General features: G+C 45.1%; 1 protein-coding gene and 1 long non-coding RNA gene across 2 annotated transcripts in view; one reads left to right on the forward strand and one right to left on the reverse strand.

Annotated features, from left to right (window-relative positions):
• LOC309380781 overlaps positions 1-21893 on the reverse strand; it is a 217610-nt gene that overhangs the window by 178995 nt on the left and 16722 nt on the right. The gene's annotated exons all lie outside the window — the stretch shown is intronic.
• LRRC2 (leucine rich repeat containing 2) overlaps positions 1-21893 on the forward strand; it is a 77295-nt gene that overhangs the window by 10250 nt on the left and 45152 nt on the right. The window contains exons 3-4 of the mRNA XM_081930731.1: positions 18586-18793; positions 20983-21139. Coding sequence (XP_081786857.1) covers positions 18586-18793; positions 20983-21139 — 365 coding nt within the window. The remainder of the gene's footprint in view (positions 1-18585; positions 18794-20982; positions 21140-21893) is intronic.

Consider the following 21893-nt stretch of genomic DNA (forward strand, 5'->3'; position numbering starts at 1 on the left):
AGCAACCGTGGCGTTCCCAAGCTTGTGGCAAATATGTCGACGGTGTGAAAAAGTACTCTCTTCTGTCTGTCCTAGCGACCGCCAACAAATTTCATCCAGTGGCCCCAGGTTCTGGCATCAGGGGTGAATAGTATCACTTTCCCTAAAACGTGCATAATTCTATAAACCTCGAGCATGCCCTCCCTTAGTTGTCCTTTAAAAGAAAAATTAAAAGGTAGTTACCCTTTTCTCGCTTAGGTGTTCCAGACTCTTTATCATGTTAGTTGCCCTTGTATCTCTGCGTTGTCATTCTTTTAAGACAGGAAGATAAACATACAAAAATGCCCTCTTAAAATGTGCTGGGAGGGGGGATTATTGGGTTGTTTTTCTTTTTCTTTTTATTGTGTATTTTGTGTTTTTATATTGTGATTTTGTGTTGTGAACGGCCCTGAGACCCGCAGTTATAGGGCGGTATACAAATGTAATAAATAATAATATTAAATAGTAATATATCAAGTTGGACTGATTGCCCATCTAGCATATTATTATTATTATTATTATTATTATTATTATACCAAATTGCCTAAGTTTTAATGTTTTACCTCAGAGTATGCTAAGTGGCCTTGGCTGTCATAACAAGCAAACATTTTCACATTTGACAGGAAATATCTTTAATACCAGAAATCTACAGAAACACTTTGTTAGCAGCCACAAATCTTCTACGGAACATAGATGTATTCTGATGGCCACTCTTAAATTCTCTCCGAATTACCAGAGAGCAAGTTGCATTCATTTTCATATTACAGCTGCAGAGCTTCATGTTTACTCAAACTGAACAGACTCAGGTTTTCATCAGCTATGTATGAGGAGGACACAGGCTTATATTAACATTTATTTCAATTTGCTGAAGAGTTTATGAGCCACCCAGTGGTATCTAGCATGCAAGAAGTCAAAGAGTTCCTCTGTATAATTCTCCTCTTTACAGGACTTGGATGACACTTGAGCACTTCACTCCTTTAAACCAGGGGTCAGCAAACCTTTTCAGCAGGGGGCCGGTCCACTGTCCCTCAGACCTTGTGGGGGGCCGGACTATATTTTGAAAAAAGAAAAAGAAGAACAACCTCCTATGCCCCACAAATAACCTAGAGATGTATTTTAAATAAAAGGACACATTCTACTCATGTAAAAACATGCTGATTCCCCAAAATCCCATCTGTAATCATGGAGCATGAATTCTAACACAGAACTGTGCACAGTATTTCCCAACACATTACCATTTACTCTGGCTCCAGTGTGCTCTTGCCACTAGCATTTGAAGCTGGGTACTCATGGTGTTAGGGACGTGGGTGGCGCTGTGGGTTAAACTGCAGAGCCTAGGACTTGCTGATCAGAAGGTCGGCGGTTCGAATCCCTGCGACGGGGTGAGCTTCCGTTGCTCGGTCCCTGCTCCTGCCAACCTAGCAGTTTGAAAGCATGTCGAAGTGCAAGTAGATAAATAGGTATCGCTCCAGTGGGAAGGTAAACGGCGTTTCCGTGCGCTGCTCTGGTTCGTCAGAAGCGGCTTAGTCATGCTGGCCACATGACCCGGAAGCTGGACCAATAAAGCGACCCCAGAGTCGGTCACTGGATTTAATAGTCAGGGGTCCTTTACCTTACACATGGTGTTAGTCACAATCTAGATCTACTCCGTCATTTGCGAGAAACACTGCTGATTGATGCGTTTCCCCTCAAACCAGCTTCCGTCCAATTTGAAAAAAAATAAGCCACATTCACTTTGCAGCGAAGCTGAGGTGTTGCTCACGCCCAGATGGCAGCTTGAGGAGTCTGCAGGCATGGGGAAACCAAACTGTTAATGTGCATTGGGGGAAGACAGCTCTGTCCCCTCTCTGATGTGTACAGCAACATGCAAATACAATGTGAGACACAAGGGAGATGAAACAACCTCGCTGCCTTTTGAGCCAGTAAAGTGTACAGTACATATCCATTGATTGGGCAGCCTGCACTTAAGCAGTGTAGTATGGTAAAAATCATTTGACAACGCTGCAATGATGATATGCTTTTAGGCTTGACAAAGGCTGCAATTATGTTTAAAAATGCTCCATTTGAATTGCATGTGGCATATTTCATATCAACCCAAGAGAAAGAAAGAAAATCTTTGATAAATTGAGGGTTTGATGTGTCAGAGGGAACAGTGTATTTTGTCGAGTGAGTTAAACGATGGCTTTTCATTTGATTATATTGGCTAAAAGTGGCATGTAAAATCTTGTTATTGTGAGCTTTAAATAGAAGTTGTTGAAGTTACTTTGAGAGAGGCTAAAAGAGTCCAGCAGGTATTGTCAATGGAGCAGGGATTTGTTATGTTACAAAGGCTTTCATCAATGTGTTCTCCAATCACAAAACTGTTTTGAAGACACGCTGAAGAGAACTCTTCTATTGACAGTTGAAGTCTCTCTTCCACAAAGCAGTGCTATTTGGTGTTCAATTCCCCTCACTCCGTAAGATCTTCTGAGATTTCAGTGAGATCTCATGAGATCTTGCTGGAAATCATTGCCAAAGCCTGTGCCGCTTCTCTGCTGGTGGTGGACGTGCATGGGTGGGCAGGGCTCCCATGGGGGTCTCCACCACCCCACCTCATGGCTGAGCCAGGCCTAGTTAGCATAAACATAACTCCTCCTTGTCTGACTTTGCTACCATCCATCACACCTCTGTGGCCAGACCCTCCATGCACTGGGGGATGAGTATTTGCAGGGGAAAAGCTACTTTACTCATGCGAACTAAATGTGCAATTTAGAACCCTGGTCATGCTGAGTTCAGGCCTTTGTCTTCCAGTGCATGGAGGAAGCGGGGCCAGTGTCAGTAATGTCCCCCCCCCCCCCGCACACCAGGAGAGTCAGCCTCAAAAATTGAGCTGAGTGAGGAAGAGGCTGACTCTGGAGATGAGAGCTGTCTGTCAGATTTTAGAGAGAACAGCCCTTCCTTTCCAGGGAAGAAGTGGTTAGTTCCCAAGGGGAGGAAGAGTTGGATGTTGGCCAAGGCATTGCCAGGCAACCAGCAGATAAGATGGTGTCAGAGGCTGAGTCTTCTGAGGAAGAGGTAGCTCAGCCCCACAGTCCTAAAACTAGGAGATTAGAGAGGCTCTGAGAGCAATGGTAGGGAAGGAGATGAAAGGTGTTCTTCCTACTGGGGGAGGAATGATGAGTCAGACTGACTAACCAGATTAATGAGAGCAGGCAGACTGTCATGCTCTGAATGTGTTTTTCTTTTAAATAAACTTGTATAAAACTGACGGAGGGTCTTTGCTACTTTATCAGGCTGCTCGCCTGCCAGAGATCACAATAGCCAGCCACACAATCCCACTCTCCATCATACAATGGGGGAATCGCCAGAATAAAGAGGGGAATTGGGTGTACTGTAGAACTGATGGGCTTGCAGGGAAGATACACCTGCCATTGTTGTTAGCATCCATCAGTCTTGAAAGACAATGGAGTGCGCCTCTGGGGGCGAAGTCAAACAACTGGAGAATCACAGTGCCTATTGTGGATGCAGAGATCAGTAACTCGTAACTGCTGCCTTCCGCATTGTTTTTGCTGCATTAGCAGACCAAAGTGACCTCTCTGAAGGTCCTGGGCTGCCCAGATGACATGACCTTTTGTTGCTTTCAGACTGCAAGTGATATGTAACTGGCTGCAGCCCCAGCAATTCCACTGTGTTTCCTTTACACTGAAATGAATAGGGTGGAATGACATAAAGGGAACACAATTTGCAAATGACATTAACTTACGCAATTTTGCCATAGTGGTCAGTGAAGACCAACTGCAGTGGAATGGAAACAGTGCAAGTGGAATAGATTTTTTTTTTTTTGCCTCTAATATCCTTAACTGTGATAGCAAATTTTGCATTTTGGTTTTTCAGAGAACAGATTTGCCTGTGAAGTGGTGGCTGTTAAGCTTTATTTGTCTGTCACAGTTTATTGCTGGTTAGGGGCTATTTTCTCATGGTGGGCAGGTAATGTTGCTTCCCTCTGAGTCGTGCCATTTCAGTCATGATCTGGATTGAACTGTGGTAGTAAAGCATTCAATACACAAAATGCCAAACATTGGAGATGACATTTAAAGCTTTTTATGGCCAATTACTATACACTATTAGAAACTCCTAATAATTTTCTGCGGGGAAAACAGAAATTATGAAAAGCAAGATTACTAAGATATCATTAGCACATGGCCATAAAGCGAAATGTACCACTTAGGTTTCTAAGAGGAAAATGGAAATTGACCCAAACTTGCACTTTCCCCTAGGCCCGCCTGGTGTGTGTGTGGAAAGCTTTATGTATGGCATCAGAAATGGGCAGGATATGAAGCGGTTGCTTTATGGATGTAAGCTGTTACAGAGATTGAGCCATAGAAGATTATGGGACTTGCACCACTATCTGCAGTTGCCATGATGGACACTCACCATTCCAAGTTCATAATAAAAAGGTAAAGGGACCCCTGACCATTAGGTCCAGTTGTGGCTGACTCTGGGCTTACGGCGCTCATCTCGCTTTATTGGCTGTGGGAGCCAGCTTCCGAGTCATGTGGCCAGCATGACTAAGCCACTTCTGGCGAACCAGAGAAGCACACGGAAATGCCTTTTACCTTCCCACCGGAGCGGTACCTATTTATCTACTTGCACTTTGACGTGCTTTCGAACTGCTAGGTTGGCAGGAGCAGGGACCGAGCAACAGGAGCTCACCCCGTCGCGGGGATTCGAACCGCTGACCTTCTGATCGGCAAGTTCTAGGCTCAGCGCCACCCGTGTCCCATAAGTTCTTAATAGTTGGTTACATAAACGCAGCGGAGGAATGTTTTGCACATCAATCAAAGTTAGCAGTTGTGGTTACACATAAGGAGTCCCCTTTAAAGAGCTATAATCCTACCAATCAGCTATTGTCCATACACCCACAGAGAAGACACACTGGGTAAAAAGTTGTATTTATTAATATAACAAGGAGAGGAACTACAAGCCAATTTAACCAAATTCATAAAGTCTGAGCAGGTGATGATTTTAGTAACTGGCACTCCTGGATGTGTGAGGAAAAATGAGACCCGTAACCCATGTGTGGGTAATTGGCGAAAGAATCAACTGAACATTTGGATTAAAAAAACACTCCAGTGGGAGACAGCCCCCAGCAGAGTTTACAACAGTCACAGTTAAGCAGTAGAACAGCGTGGAGATATAGGTTGTTACACTCCTTTTCATATCCTGTTTAGTCTGCTTAAAGTGCTTGCCCCTCTCTCAACTCATCTGGCAATCAATAACAATAACAATAACAACAATAACAATAACAACAACAATAACAATTTTTTTTTATTTGCATCCCACCCTCCCCAGCTGAGGCCGGGCTCAGAGTGGCTAACATCATAAAAACAACACAATATGCATACAAACAGACATCAGTTAATTAAAATACATCTTAAAATTAATTCAGACAAGTTAAAATCTGGACAGGTGGCAATTATCAAGTTGGAGTTGAGGGTGGTTAATACTTGCCAGGACCAACTGTTTCCACTGATCAATGAATAGACCACACCGTTAAATAAGTTTAAACAGACCACAAAAAAAGCTTTACTTACAAAATCCAAATGTCTGATTCATGTGTTACTCCATACAGCATCTACTTAGAATAATATACAGAAAGACAGTTCCAAACATGCATCTGAGACATGTCCTTCCTTGTTAGTTACATAGATTAATGTCAAAACAAAAAAAATTCTTTCCAGTAGCACCTTAAAGACCAACTAAGTTAGTTCTAGGTATGAGCTTTCGTGTGCATGCACACTTCTTCAGATACACAGTGTATCTGAAGAAGTGTGCATGCACACGAAAGCTCATACCTAGAACTAACTTAGTTGGTCTTTAAGGTGCTACTGGAAAGAATTTTTTTTGTTTTGACTATGGCAGACCAACACGGCTATCTATCTGTAAATAGATTCATGTGTTACTCCATGCAGCATCTACTTAGAATAATATACAGAAAGACAGTTCCAAACATGCATCTGAGACATGTCCTTCCTTGTTAGTCACATGTTTTGAAGAGAGAGTGAGGAAAGGAAGAGAAGCAGCTTCACTGTGACCGGAGTCTAGGAACACAACTCTGTGGCCTTAACCCTTCATGCATTAACTAGCACTCATGCATAGTTATGTTTGACTGCAGCTTCTCACAAATCCAATTCATCCAGCAGTGTGGAGTAGGCAACAAAAGAGGGACTCTAAGGCCAATCAAAGAATCTCTGCCCTGAAAAAGTATCCTATTTAGCCCCACCAGACCAGCAACTAGTAGAAAACCAAAGTGCATCAAAGGATGCCCAAAGGATAGCTTGAAGTTAGGGCTGTATTAAGCATATCTGGCGTCATGGTGCAAAGCTCTCTCCAGTGTGCCCCCCACATTTCCCAGTTTTTTTAGGGAGGATGGCGCTGCCGGCGGGGCTGGAGGAGGCGGGCAATGGCTGGAGGGCGGCTCCTCCGGCGGGGAAGAGACGGAGGCTGGACGTGGTGCCTCCCGGTCCAGCTGGCTGCTTCGTGCCATGGTGGCCATGGCAGACTCTGGGCCCAGCGCTGCTTCGGCACGGCACGGCAGAGGTGGGCGAGGGTGGCGAGCTGATGCCAGGAGGTGCTATGTCCAGCCTCTGCCTCTTCCCTTGCGCCGTCCAGAACTTGGCACCCTGGCGCCCCGCGCCACCAGCCTCTATGGGTAAGCCGCCCCTGCTCAAAGGTCCTCTCTTGGCCAGTGGCCATCACATGCCCCCCTTCCCCTCCCTCCCTTTGGGAGCAAACTCCTGAGTCGTCTTTGCAGGGGGGGGGGAAGAAACACCCCTCTACTGTGCCAGCAGGAGGATATTGACAGAGAAGAGAGAGAGAGAAAAAATCCTTTTTCCATCAGCCAAGTAGATGCCTCAGGAGGTTTTTTGTTTTTAAAAATAGATTATTGTTTTTAAAATCCAAAGCCCTGGCTGTTGGATTAGGGAGGCGAACTGACTGTGCACACTCTTTCATTTCAAATAGTTAGGGCTAATATATGTAGCAGCCTGATTCCAGCATCCTCCTGGGGTTAGAACAGCCGCATGGTTTCTCTTACCTTCCCGGTAAACCCAGCACTTTCTGTGTTAGCAAAGCATTCACGAAGAGACAGCAGCACTTCCATTTTACAGGCTGACTCAGAGTAGAGCAATGAACTCCAGCTTAGAAATAATGAGCTTCTACACATTCGTTTGGTCATACCTATGGCATACAAATTTCTGATCCATCTCTAGAGTTAATCAAACAACATCAAAATTCGCATCACAGTTTTTGGCTTTCCCCTCTTGTCCAAGGTTTAGAAGTACATGTTGAACGAAACGGCCGGCAATTGATTTGGTTGCTACTTTTCCGGGCCAGGAAGGCTACATAGATTCATTGCATCAGTAATGATGCTCAAGTGATTAGAGTTATCTGATCTCGAAGTGCATAACACATTTATTCAGAACAAATTAGCTATCTGCCTTTTTGAACAACCAGAAGCCTCCATATTTTGTCTCTCCTGGCACTGCCTACAATTCCACTACCAGTAGTGCAACAGCCTGTTCCCATATCATGCATAAGAAGATAGTCTTGTCGCAGAGGGACAACTACAGTGGTACCTCGGGTTACATATGCTTCAGGTTACATACACTTCAGGTTACAGACTCCGCTAACCCAGAAACAGTACCTTGGGTTAAGAACTTTGCTTCAGGATGAGAACAGAAATCACATGGTGGCAGCGGAAGGCCCCATTAGCTAAAGTGTTACCTCAGGTTAAGAACGGTTTCAGGACCTCCAGAATGAATTTAGTTCTTAACCTGAGGTACCACTGTGCAGCTAGATGAGTGCTCAAGCCTCACTGCTCTTTGAATTTAGGAGCAAAACTAGATGGGCACCTCCCCTATTTTTGGTGGCGCAGCATGTCAACACAAAGGCACAAATACCCTTTTTAGAATCAGGGCCGTCTTAAGCATATCCGGTGCCATGGTGCAAAGATCCCTCTGGCGCCCCCCCACCCCCCCGTTTCCCAGAGTTGTTGACCTTTTCCCAAGCCTCTGCAGGGATCGCTCTCCTCCGGCGGAGGCTTGGGAAGGAAGCTGCACGCCCGCCAGCCATATGGTTGACAGGACGCAGCTGGCGGGTGTGCAGGGAAAGGGGAGGCCGCCGGCACCGGAAAAGCCGTTCAGCTCACCCACTCGCTGGGACACCACGGGAGGCCGGCGCCCTGGTGCAACACGCCAGGAAGCCCAATGGGAAAGACGGCTCTGTTTAGAATTCATAAAATGGTTTGTGTGAGGGAGAGTGAGAGTTAGTAGCTGTGTCTCTTACCGCTAGTGATGCCATTACCGTATTTTTCGCTCTATAGGATGCACCGGACCATAGGAGGGGGAGAACAGGGGAAAAATTTGCCCTGCAGAGGCTTTGCGCAGCCATCCCCAAGCTAGAACAGCGAGACGGAGTGCTCCACAGCACTCCGTCTCCCTGTTCTGGCTTTGGGCTTAGCCGCGCAGGCTGCATTCGCTCTATAGGATGCATACACATTTCCCCTTAATTTTTGGAGGGGGAAAAGTGCATCCTATAGAGCGAAAAAACCGGTATATTATTTAACAGATGCACATGGCAGAAATGGGCAAAAAAGGGAATATGTCTTTCCCAGCGGCAAAATATTCTAGTTTGAATTCTGGGAAGTTGCTTGAACCGGGGCTTCTGTGTAAGAAATCAATACAAGCTCTCCTTTCTTACTCATTTTCTTACATTTATTCTGATATTTCTTTTATTATAAATAAATAATCTGGAATTTTGCTTAGCTCACTTCAGTGAGTTATAGTAACTACCAGTGGTGGGCAGTGTACACAAGGTTCACCTGGTATATGTAGCTTTTGGAAGCAGTCTTATCTGTTCCAGGTTAGCTCTGTGTCTTTCCAGTTAGATTAGTTATTCAGAGGAAGTGGTTGTGGATTTAACTTATGGAAAAACGGAGGCAATTCTTCTTGCTGTATGACTGTTTTTAAGTACAGATAGGGCGAACCTACAGAATCAATGGCCAGCTGCAATCAGCCCTTGGGAACTTTCTTTTCTATTAGAGCAGCTAACTTTAAAAGAAAGTGCTGGTGCTGTGATGTTTTTTATTGTAACCTTCTATATGTGACCTTTCCTATGTAATTAAAAAAGAAAGAAAGGAGGCAACAGAGCTACTTGGAAAATTGCAGACTGCCTAATCCCTCCGAAACACCTTTTTAACAGAACAATTCAATTTGGCAATGTGAAAGACTTCTCAGTCACCGTGATTATTCAGAGTAGAAGCAAAGCCAATGCTCAGCTGTACCGTTTGACGTCAGCGTAGCTATGCTTATTTAGAGACATCGAATATCAAGTTTCGACAAAAAGCGTTGCTAAGACTGCAAAGAAGAATAGACTGTTTCCGACTCTCTCTCTTCTTTGAGCATGGAGACAGTTTTCACCTGTGTACATTCAAATAATAGGGACCCGGGTGGCGCTGTGGGTAAAACCTCAGTGCCTAGGACTTGCCGATTGTATGGTCGGCGGTTCGAATCCCCACGGCGGGGTGAGCTCCCGTCTTCGGTCCCAGCTCCTGCCCACCTAGCAGTTCGAAAGCACCCCTAAGTGCAAGTAGATAAATAGGGACCGCTTTATAGTGGGAAGGTAAACGGCGTTTCCGTGTGCTGCGCTGGTGCTGGCTCGCCAGAGCAGCTTCGTCACGCTGGCCACGTGACCCGGAAGTGTCTGCGGACAGCGCTGGCTCCCGGCCTCTTAAGTGAGATGGGCGCACAACCCAAGAGTCGGGGTACCTTTACCTTTTTACATTCAAATAGTGGTGTGATAATGTGATGCTACATGGTGGTATAAGAGGACTGAGAACCATGATATTCATAGAATTAAATTGGAAGGGATCCCAATTTTAGGTTACCAGACGTCCCCGTTTCCCCATACAAAATCCATTGAAGGTGAAAAGTGTCCCTGGATTCATTTAAAAAAACCCCCAATGTCCATCTAGTTCCGTCACAGCTAAAGAAATCACAGCTAAAGAATCGCCGGACAGATGGCCACCCAACCTTTGTGCAGATGTTGGGAATCACTGGGGCAGACCTAGGATCCTTCAGCAATTAGTGTGGATGCCCCATGTGGTTATATGTGACGGCTGCATTACAGAATTGCTGTGGGCCCAAAAGTGTTCTCAGTGTCTGAGCTGGCCTCACTGACTGAGGCTGGCAAATGGACCCTTCTAGGCAGGAAGAGCTATAAAAAGCTTCCTCTTTGAACAGTGCTCTTCCGGACTTGGTTTGTTCCTAATCTCTAGCCGTTTCCAAGTGCTGTAAAGGTGTAACCTCTGCAAAATCAGGGTCACATTGTGTGGAGCACCTATTGCATGACAAGGCCCCGTGCCCTGTAGTTCCCTCTTATAATGAACACACAAGGACATGGATAGTTTAGGTCATGGGTAGGCAAACTAAGGCCCAGGGGCCGGATCCGGCCCAATCACCTTCTAAATCTGGCCCGCGGACGGTTTTTACATGAGTAGAATGTGTTCTTTTATTTAAAATCCATCTCTGGGTTATTTGTGGGGCATAGGAATTCATTCATTTTTATTTTTTCAAAATATAGTCCGTCCCCCCACAAGGTCTGAGGGTCAGGGGACCGGCCCCCTGCTGAAAAAGTTTTCTGACCCCTAGTTTAGGTTAATGGGCAAAAATAGGCCACAACTTTATTGGTTACAGATGTGAGCGGTTTGGCTTAGATACTGGGTGAAGCCAGACTATATCTTGACACCTGCCCATCTGCAGGGAGACTCCTAAGGGTAAACCACCAGTAGGGGGAGCCCTATGATATACATCAGGCTTCCTCAGCCTCAGCCCTCCAGATGTTTTGAGACTCCCATCATCTCTGACCATTGGTCCTGCTAGCTAGGGATCATGGGAGTTGTAGGCCAAAAACATCTGGAGGGCCAAGGTTGAGGAAGCCTGATATTCATCAAATCAGGGCACCCCCAGGGATCCCAATGGGGTCGTGGCATGGCCCTAGCCCATGCCCAGGCTTCGGACAGAATACACACACACACGGATCCCTTTAATGGGATACACTTATTGAAGGGGGCAGGCAGAGGCAACAACCTCCCTTCCCATCACAAAGGCTTAAAGGTAAAGGTAAAGGGACCCCTGACCATTAGGTCCAGTCGCGGACGACTCTAGGGTTGCGGCACTCATCTCGCTTTATTGGCCGAGGGAGCCGGTGCACAGCTTCCGGGTCATGTGGCCACCATGACTAAGCCCCTTCTGGCGAACCAGAGCAGTGCGCAGAAATGCTGTTTACCTTCCCGCCGGAGCGATACCTATTTATCTACTTGCACTTGACCTGCTTTCGAACTGCTAGTTTGGCAGGAGCAGGGACCGAGCAATGGGAGCTCACCCCGTCGTGGGGATTCGAACCACTGACCTTCTGATCGGCAAGCCCTAGGCTCTGTGGTTTAACCCACAGCGCCACCCTTGTCCGATGTCACAAAGGCTTACCCAATGCCTAACCTTACAAGTCCAGATATTATACCACTTGTGTGAGATTTGCAGTATTCTACATTCTCAGCCAGTTGTAGACAGTAAAGACTTGCACTGAAGACTTCAGCCAACTTCTGAACCGGACGAATGGCCCTGTGCCAGAAAGCACTGCAGCATAAAATTTGCTTACTTTGGTCTTTTCCTTGGATGTTGAGGATGGCAGAGTGAAAATGGTCTGCGATTAAAGAAGGTGCTGTTGATGAAGGCCATTTGCAACTTGCTGAATTATTGCAATAAATTGAATAAATCGCAGCAGCCACCAAACAAGCTGCCAAAAACAAAAGTAAAGAGAACTGCGGAAAAACAGGCATGAGTAAGAGGGAATATAGCTTAGGAAAAGCCAGCTGCGTTATGATAGTGTAGCAGCATTTGCGACTGACAATTGTGCGGACATTACTGGCTATAATTCAGCTCAATTAACATTGAAGGGGAATTTTCTCTGGCAAAAATACCGTATTTTTCACCCTATAGGACGCACTTTCCCCCCTCCAAAAATGAAGGGGAAATGTGTGTGCGTCCTATGGGGTGAATATAGGCTTTCGCTGAAGCCTGGAGAGCGAGAGGGGTCGGTGCGCACTGACCCCTCTCGCTCTCCAGGCTTCAGGAAGCTCTGCGCAACCCTAAGGAGCCCTGCGCGAAGCTGCGCCGGGCTCCCAAGGGTTGTGCAGAGCTCCCTGCTTCCCGGAGCGCGGGGCGCGCTGGAAGCAGAGCACCCGGCACTTCGGGAAGACATCCGCAGCCTAGGGAGCCCTGCGGGAGTTCCCGCAAAGCTCCCTAGGCTGCGGATAGCAGCCTGCTGCACGGAGCATGGGGAGCGCTGAAGCAGAGCGCCCCGCGCTTCGGGCAGACATCGGGCAGCCCCACAAGCTCGGGGGACAGCGGGGAGGCGCAGCGCCGCCATCCCGCTGTTCCCCGACCTGGTTTGGATTCCCTGACCTGGTTTTTGGAGGGAAATAAAGGGGAAAAAAATCCCCTTTATTTCCACCCCAAAAAACTAGGTGCGTCCTATGGGCCGGTGCGTCCTATGGGATGAAAAATACGGTAGGTAGGTTATACCTGTTTTTAGCATTATTGACACTGGTTTTTCACATACCACCTTTGAATATTAGTGAATAAATGCTAGCAAAAATGGCATTCAGCAATAGTTATCTGGACCTACTACCCTCCAACATGGGCAACTTGTAATTCCACTGATCTGGTAACACAAAGGTCTTCAGAACACTGCGGTCGCATGCCTGTAGCTATCCACAATTCCAGTGAATAATGCTCTGTGCTTCTTCCTGCACCCTAAGGCTCCAGAACCAGTATGTGTGTTGCTGTTGTAAGGCTTTCAAAGACATTTATAAAGATGCAGTGCTTTTTTCTAAAAAAAAATGTTTAAGGGGTACTCTCATTTTCCTACTCCTATTGAAATACTGCCCCTCAATGAGGTCAAACTTAGATTCACAAAATGTTTAGGGGTATGCGTACCCCTGCGTCCCTCCAGAAAAAAGCACTGTATAGATGGATAGAGAAGTTGCAGAGGAGCAGGAAAATAGCCTAGCCCTGTGTTTCCATTTCCCAATATAGTAAGATACAACAGGCACTGGCGGAGAAAGAGGGGGGCAGGGGGAGTGCACTGCCACTGACAACAGGATGTCTTCTGAGCTTTAGAAACAGGGTACAGTGGTACCTCAGGTTACAGACACTACAGGTTACAGATGCTTCAGGTTACAGACTCCGCTAACCCAGAAATAGTACCTCAGGTTAAGAACTTTGCTTCAGGATGAGAACAGAAATCACGTGGCGGCAGCGGGAGGCCCCATTAGCTAAAGTGGTGCTTCAGGTTAAGAACAGTTTCAGGTTAAGAACGGACCTCTGGAACGAATTAAGTTCTTAACCCAAGGTACCACTGTTTGCATATTGCATATGATTTAGTTCAGTGGCTTCCTATCTGGACAGAATTCTGAGAAGGCTAAGTGCCCTCAGGGCCTATGGACATTAATAGGAACAGTTAAGCATGCAGATAAAAACATATTCATCTAGCGCAGGCTTCTGCCGACCATGTATTGTTGCCTGCCAAGGGCTTCACCCTCTCGTTTCTACAGTCTGAGACATAAATTTGACATCTTGGGAAGGTGTGCAAAAATGCAGTGCCCTCCACATGGTAATTGCAAATTGTGTGGGCTTAGTCTAGATTGAATGGCCAACATCAGAAATAAACCAGGACATCTAACTTGCCCACATTGTGTAAACCCTTGACTGAATGATTTGCATGCCTTTGACGACCTTGGGGGATAATCTGGTAACTATTACAAGAGTTGAGTGCTGCCCTTGGATTTCACATCCTTCAACATTTCACACATGGAAATAACAGCATTTCTGAGTACTGGCAAGACCCTTATTCCATACCATAAGTTGCTCCCTGAGGCTCTCCCTCCCGCCATACACTTTGCTGAAAGCTTTTCTCTCCCTGCAGTACATTATATTCATTAGGGGTGAGCGCTGGCCGTACAATTCACCTTATATCTGTAGCACTGCAGCCCAATTTGTCTCGGATCCACTCTGCGTATTTCTGATTTGTCTTGTTATGTGAGTCTCAGTTTGACTTGTTAAATCTGAAGCTCTGTTTTGCCTCCGCTGCTTAACTATTACAGGGAATTTGGGGCAAATGAATGTGGCCCGCTGCTCTTAAAACGTCCTGCTCACGGCCAGAAACACAGGCGAGACTTAGCTATATACGGGATCCCACTGAACTCACTGACTCCAACATCCCCCCCAAAAAATAATCATATTGTATCTTGGGAAGATAAGGACCCCTGACCATTAGGTCCAGTCGTGGCCGACTCTGGGGTTGCGGCGCTCATCTTGCTTTATTGGCCAAGGGAGCCAGCGTACAGCTTCCAGGTCATGTGGCCAGCATGACTAAGCCGCTTCTGGCGAACCAGAGCAGCGCACAGAAACGCCATTTACCTTCCTGCTGGAATGGTACCTATTTATCTACTTGCACTTCTGTGCTTTCGAACTGCTAGGTTGGCAGGAGCAGGGACCGAGCAATGGGAGCTCACCCCGTCGCGGGGATTCAAACCGCCAACCTTCTGATCAGCAAGTCCTAGCCTCTGTGGTTTAACCCACAGTGCCACCCATGTCCCTAACTTGGGAAGATATTTCCCTGCAATTAAAACCTAGATCTTTCCACCAAAATGCCCCACCTCTCCAGCCCTTTCCTCGCTTGTGCTTAGGATGTTTCTTGCAACAGCTTGGCTTCATTTCAAAGGAGGGGAAACGCAGTGGTCTTGAATCTTTCTTTTGAGCACCCAAATCCACAGAACCTGTAGGAACCTGCTCAGCAGTTGCAAGAATTTTTGGAGGCCATTCTCTGTGTTCCACCACCAACAGAGATGTGATGGGCAGAAATGCCGGACAGGGCTTTATAGGAACAACACCTTGACTGTGTAATTTCTTCCCAAGGTTAAAAGGTAAAGGTAAAGGTACCCCTGCCCGTATGGGCCAGTCTTGACAGACTCTGGGGTTGTGCGCCCATCTCACTTAAGAGGCCAGGGGCCAGCGCTGTCCGGAGACACTTCCGGGTCACGTGGCCAGCGTGACATCGCTGCTCTGGCGAGCCGGAGCCGCACACGGAAACGCCGTTTACCTTCCCGCTGGTAAGCGGTCCCTATTTATCTACTTGCACCCGGAGGTGCTTTCGAACTGCTAGGTTGGCAGGCGCTGGGACCGAGCAGCGGGAGCGCACCCCGCCGCAGGGATTCGAACCGCCGACCTTTCGATCGGCAAGTCCTAGGCGCTGAGGCTTTAACCCACAGTGCCACCTGCGTCCCAAGGTTAGCACAACCCATTCTCAGATATCTTTTAGGTGGGCAGTTAAGACATTTTTATTCTGCCAGACTACTTCCACTGCATTTTAACCTTGTGAGCTATAGATTTGTTTTGCTTGATTTTAATTGTACTGAAATTTTAGGCCCCTCTAAATGTCATTTTTATTGTACGTTCATGATGATTTGTGCTAATGATGTTATTGGGATGCTCATATACAATCCTGCTTTCAATTCTGTTTGAAAAGGTTTTGGGTGGCTGCACTGCTTCATTTCCAGTCAGTTCATATCCTGTAACGTCATGGCTGAAATCCCGTAACATTTTATTACACAAATGTTCTGGGTTGTTGCTTTTTTGTTCTGCTTCTGTTGCACTATAGCCCCTCCAGACAGCAACAATGTGGCATCACTGGGTAAACTAAATAAGCTAAATATATAATAAACTAAAATAAACTAAAGCAGAATAAATCCACACCTAATGCACTTTATAATGTCAAGAACATATAGCAGAATACACATGCAATAACACACCATTCTGCAGGGGTCATGTGTTGGAAGTTGCCTTGGTAAAGGTAAAGGTACCCCTGACGTTAGGTCCAGTCGTGGACGACTCTGGGGTTGCGGCACTCATCTCGTTTTACTGGCCGAGGGAGCCAACGTTTGTCCACAGACAGCTTCCGGGTCACATGGCCAGCATGACTAAGCTGCTACTGGCGAACCAGAGCAGTGCACGGAAAACGCCGTTTACCTTCCCGCTGGAGTGCTACCTATTTATCTACTTGCACTCTGACGTGCTTTTGAATTGCTAGGTGGGCAGGAGCTGGGACCAAACAACGGGAGCTCACCCTGTCGCAGGGATTCGAACTGCCGACCTTCCGATCAGCAAGCCCTAGGATCTGTGGTTTAGACTACAGCACCACCCGCATCCTAAGCTGCCTTGGTAGCCTTTTTAAAAAAGAACTGACAGTTGGTGGAAATATGTTTTAAATAAACAATCCATGCAGTAGATTTTCTGCATTGGCAGCAGGTTGGCTTAGATGACCTTTAAATGCCTTTCAATTCTTTGCTTTACTGTCTGGTGTATGGGAGAAGAGATTGAAGATAAACGGTAAACTGGAATTTGCATCCATGTTTATTTTGCTTTCACAAGATGCATGAAAGCAAACTAATAGCTGCATGCAAAGGGGCTGGAAGGTAACACAGTCAAATGCTCTCTTAAGGTCTGTGCCAACATACTTACAAACTTGAAACTTTTACGGGGCCCTTAGGTATTTCTCCATTTCATTACATTCTCAGATGGACCAATGCCTAGCAGAAGAAAAAACTATTTCTCAAACACGAGAATGTTCTACTTTTACCACACAAATTCATTAACACTGGTAAAAATGCCTATACACAAAGTTAGACAAAAAGTTGATACAGTGCAATTATTTTCTTCAAGACAAACAATGAGAACTCCAACCAACATCTCTCTAATTGTACCTTTGTGTAGATTTGTGTAGATTTTAATTGCAACCCATTTTGGGAGCCACTTTTGACCAAAAAGCACTGTGTAAATATAGTGAACAAATCAGTAGATTCCAAACAGACTCGGTCTAGCTTCTCTGGATTTGGGGAATGGGCTTAAACTTATTCCTCAGATGCTTTTTAAATCCCAAAGGCAAAATATACAATAGAGAAGGTAATTTTTTAGGGACAGGTATTATAAAAGAAGAATTTCTGGCAGGTAAATAGGGAGTATTGGAGTATGTAGAATGCCATGCAAATCTGGCAGAGGGGCCTCATTTAGAAAATCTACTGCATGGATTGTTTATTTAAAACATGTTTCTACCACCTTTCAGTTCTTTGGGACTCTTTCAGGGTTGTGTTTAGGTTTCAACTTCTCTTTCAACTTTTTCTAGATTTCTTATAGAGTTCCTCCCTACTATATATATATATATATATCCATGAACTTCACCTCCCACCCACCTTCTCTCCTCAGTCACATCTCAAAAACCTTTGCAGCTCATTAGCAGCACTGGCTTATTGAAGGCTTGCCAACAACATCCATGCATGACTCTCCAGGGCCTATTTTTATTCTGTAGCTTTTCCCAGTAATGCCTGCATGACCTCTTCAAATAGCCATTGTCTTGCTTGTGTGAATTCCCAGTTGCACTGGTGATCTGTACTGTTTACATTAGTAACACCACTTGCAAAGTCACTCTTAGCAACCTATTGGATTGGTGACCTTTGGCTCTTGACTGTTTAAAACTTCTACCATTCTGTAGTATTTCTTTGGTGCCAAACACTGTGTTAGGAATGGAAAAGGTGTCTGGGTGTTGTGGCACCAACCCAGCCTGATCTTTTACTCTTAACCGCTATGGTAGAAGAATGATTACATTTCACCTACTAGAGTGACATCCTACAAAAGGCAAATAGGAAATAAAACAATAAGTGCTGGCTATAAAATGCTCCCAGTCTACTTCTAGGTTGCTGGCTGGCCTCATCAAACACTGCAGACCTTCCAAGTGTCCCTATTTTCCAGGGACAATCCCAGATTTACAGAAGCCATCCCAGTTTGGAATGTCTCACTTTTCCTTAGGATCTCCCTATTTTCATTGGAGAAATGTTGGAGGGTAAGGAGTTATCCCAAGCTGTCTGAAGGCAATCATCTATAGGACAGGTGTTTTTTAATGTTTAATGTTTTATTATGTTTTTATATATGTTGGAAGCTGCCCAGAGTGGCTGGGACAATCCAGTAAGATGTGTGGGGTATAAACAGTAAAATTATCATTATGGAATGGGGAGTTCCTATTTTCAACAGAGAAATGTTGGAGGGTATGAACTTACTTTGTTACAGAGCATCTCAGAAATGAATGGGAGTCCATCAAGATTAAGTTTGGCTTCCTTGTGGTGCCTATTAATGTACAACAGAAGACCCAATGGATATTCTTTTCCTTAGCTAAAGAACATTAGTTCCACATGCAGGCACAAGGTTCGTATTTCTCCCTGTGTTGTGCGCACAATCACACCCACTTCCTGTGCTTTTAAGCTGTTGATGTTCTTTTTTTACAGTGGCAGAAATTATACAATCTCATTTGGATGCTGAATGATCTTGTCTTTTTTGAAACACGATGTTATTACATGTTTTTTTATGGGGTGGAGAGGGAATAAGAAACAAAAGAGAAATGCTTCCATTTGTCCTTTTTCAGGATAAGGCAAGAATGGGACATTATCCTAGAGTGCAGAAGAAATGGCATTCCACAAGCTGCATATCTGAATAATGGTGTCGTAGATACTAACAAAATTTTGGACAAGGTTGAAAACAACTCGCCGCTCATTAAGAAGATTGCCTTGTTGAATGAAACACAGAAAGAAAGAAACAAATTCATTTTTCAACTTTCAGGAGAACACTGGACAGTAAGTGGATAGAATATTTGGGTGGTGCAACACTTTGCCACAAATGATATTGATATTAGAGGATTAAACAATTTTTCCCCACCTTTCATATAATCACATTGGTCCCAATCTATCAGAATTAGGTGTGCCAGCATCTGTTGACTTCATTAGACTTAAGCATGCCTAAACTTTGTTGAATTAGAGCCTTTGCTTGTAGGCTTGCAACATTTTCCTCTCTTAAAAAAATAATGAATTGCAGTGCCTTGTGTAAAGCAAAAGTTAGCATGATACTACAACAATATTCATACTTGAAAAATAAATAAGAAAAGGGATCAAAGGAAAAGCAGAAAAAATGAATGTGAAAATATGTTTAAAGGACACTTGAAAACTTATTATGGCTGGCTTTTCAGAATTGTGCTTCCTGCCATGCATGTGGCTATAGACAGGCTTATATGGCATTTTAGTGCTTGGTTTACAAACCAGCTTATGATAGGAAGTGAAATTTACACAGGCTTCCTTTTGGCTCTGCTCTTCAATTCCCTCATGTTCTTCAGTAATCTTCAGAAGCCAGCAAGAAGCTGATAAATTGTTCCACAAAGACAGCCACTAGAAAAGTCTAGTCTTCATCTTTAATAGGAAAAAATATGGAAGTCTCCTGCATTTCCAACATAATTTAAAGGCAAGGTAGGCTGGGAAAGTTCTCCAGGGTAGCTTTCTACTACTGAAGGTTGCCCAGGAGAGAATGTGGCTGAAAAAGTCACAGGGGGAAACCATTTGTGGCCATAAGCACTACTCAAACTTAATTCATCTCCAAAAAATGGCCCTGTTTTACAGCCAGTTCCAGGGCTGAGAATGTCCAACTCGAAGTGGCCTCTGGTGAGGTTGGGCAGGCCTATCTGGCTGGGTTGACAGCACTTACAAAGAAGGAGGGTGTCGGGTGGCCTGGGGAGAACTGTGCAGTCTGAATTCTGAGGCCCGGTGGTCTGAATTTGGGCTGAGATCTGGAAGTTTCCCTTTCCTGTTCCAGAAGATTGTCACTTCATCCCTCTGAGCTTAATTTCTTCCTTAACTCTTGACTTGTTAAAGGGGGAAATGAAACTCAGAGGGATGGCAATCTTCTAAAACAGGTGAGAAACCACTGGAACATGGTCCAAATCTTTGCCAGTTTTGGTTTCTCATGGACAACCTTTTGCCTGTGCTTTTTGCCTCATGTGAATCACACCCATCTCACCTGGCTGTTTGCCTCATCAAGGAAAACACACATGGTGTTCTGCATTGAGGGGTGAGGGTCAGCCTGAATGATGCCCTGAGCACCTTCCAGTTCTTGGCCTCCTATATCCAGTGAGAGTTAGAATCCAGTGAGAGTTAGGTTGCTGAACCAGTCAGACAAGCTTCTTTTTCGTAAGACAATGACCTTAGCTGACCACTTAAGTGTCCTCATCAGTATCCATAAGATTGAGGCAGACAGAGATCCGCCCCCCCCCCCCCAGTTCTGTGCTGGACTGTGGGGCTCCCCTAGCAACCGTATGTGGGAACAAGATGTGCTAATGCTGTGAACACCTCCATCTTATGCTCAAGTTATATATGTGTGTCAACAAAACCATCTATCCTATAGACATCACAGTTTCTGCTGAACTTTGTTCCAAGGAAACCAAACCCTGGCAAAGTTCTGAAACACCTGGAGACTCTCATTGCCCGCAGATTGGTGTGGCTTGTATGTTTTCTTTAGCAGAAGAAACAGCTGCCAGGGAATGATTTATATTGGGAAAATGGTTGGAGGCAAAATGACTAAGATGCAATCCCTCAGTCACCGCAGTACCTGGGACTGTTTTCAAAATAAATTTAAAGAGATGTGAGATCTGATCGCATAGTTCCAGCATCTCCTCTAGTTCAGCCCTGTGCATTAAAAATACATGTATTATCGGCATTATGAATGGGGTCAATGTGTGTAAGTTGCTGCTCTTGCTTTTAAAATACATGAGAGGAGACCAGGAGAGAGCTGCCCCCTCCCCTTTGCATGCATCTTAAATCTGGTGGGGGGGGCACGTGGAATTGTGATTTGCTAGAAGCATAGAGTTGGAAGTGCATAGTATAATGAAACATATGTTCATAGCACATTTAGTAACATCAGCTTGCACCTGAAAATACTGACAAAATTCTGTTTGTGAATATTCCTCAATAAAGACCTTATGTGTATCTCCTTTTCTTAGGAATTTCCAGATTCTCTGAAAGAACAGACACATCTAAAAGAATGGCATATAAGCAATACTATGATCACAACCATTCCAGCCTACATTGCCTTATTTCAGGAGCTGAGAATACTAGAATTACCAAGCAACCTGATCACAGAGCTTCCGACTGAAATTGGTAGGTCTCCCGCTCCCCAGACATCACCTTTGTTGTTTATCATCACATTCAGTGCTGAACTGAAAGGGAGCAGGCATTTCCTTCACATTTTTCGCCTCCTGTCAAATGCGCTCTCTCACTTTTAGGTGACTTTTTCCATTTCTTGTTGGGGGGGAAAGATGCAGTTCATCTTTGGGAATGGGAAGAAGGCAGGAGGACTCTCAGACCCTGTCAGAGCCCTCATGCCTCCTTCCCAAAGCCCAGCACTTACCGTACTAGGTTTTAGGAAGGAGGCGAGAAGGTATAGTACTACATTGGCCCTGTGTGGAAGAACCGGTCATGATGCCCTAATCCCACCTCTGATGATTGACTGACTGCCTAAACAACATTCAAGTGAAAGTAACGCTGGTGGATAGGGTGATGGCTGTATCCAGATACACACCAGGGGTTGCAATGGCAGTACTTTTGGGTGGTTTCAAATTTGGTGATTTGGGGCTTAATTTGCAAATGAGTCATTGAGATATTGCAACTGGGTTGTTGGCAACAAGTCACACTTCCGTTCCCATCCCAGAAATGGCAATTCTGGATTTTTATTTTCTTGAGTTTGAACCAAGAGAGTTATGTTTTGGTGTTGCCAACTTTTTAAACCCAACAATCTTGGTTCATTACAGAAGGGGGAAAACAGTTCATCCACTTAAAACTAGAAGTAAATAAAATTAAAATGGTCTCTCCTTTTTCCCCACTTATTTTGGGGGTGGGGTTAAATATCAGATTA

This window comes from Podarcis melisellensis (assembly GCF_964234715.1).
Source record: "Podarcis melisellensis genome assembly, chromosome: 11".
NCBI classification, from domain to species: Eukaryota; Metazoa; Chordata; class Lepidosauria; order Squamata; family Lacertidae; genus Podarcis; species Podarcis melisellensis.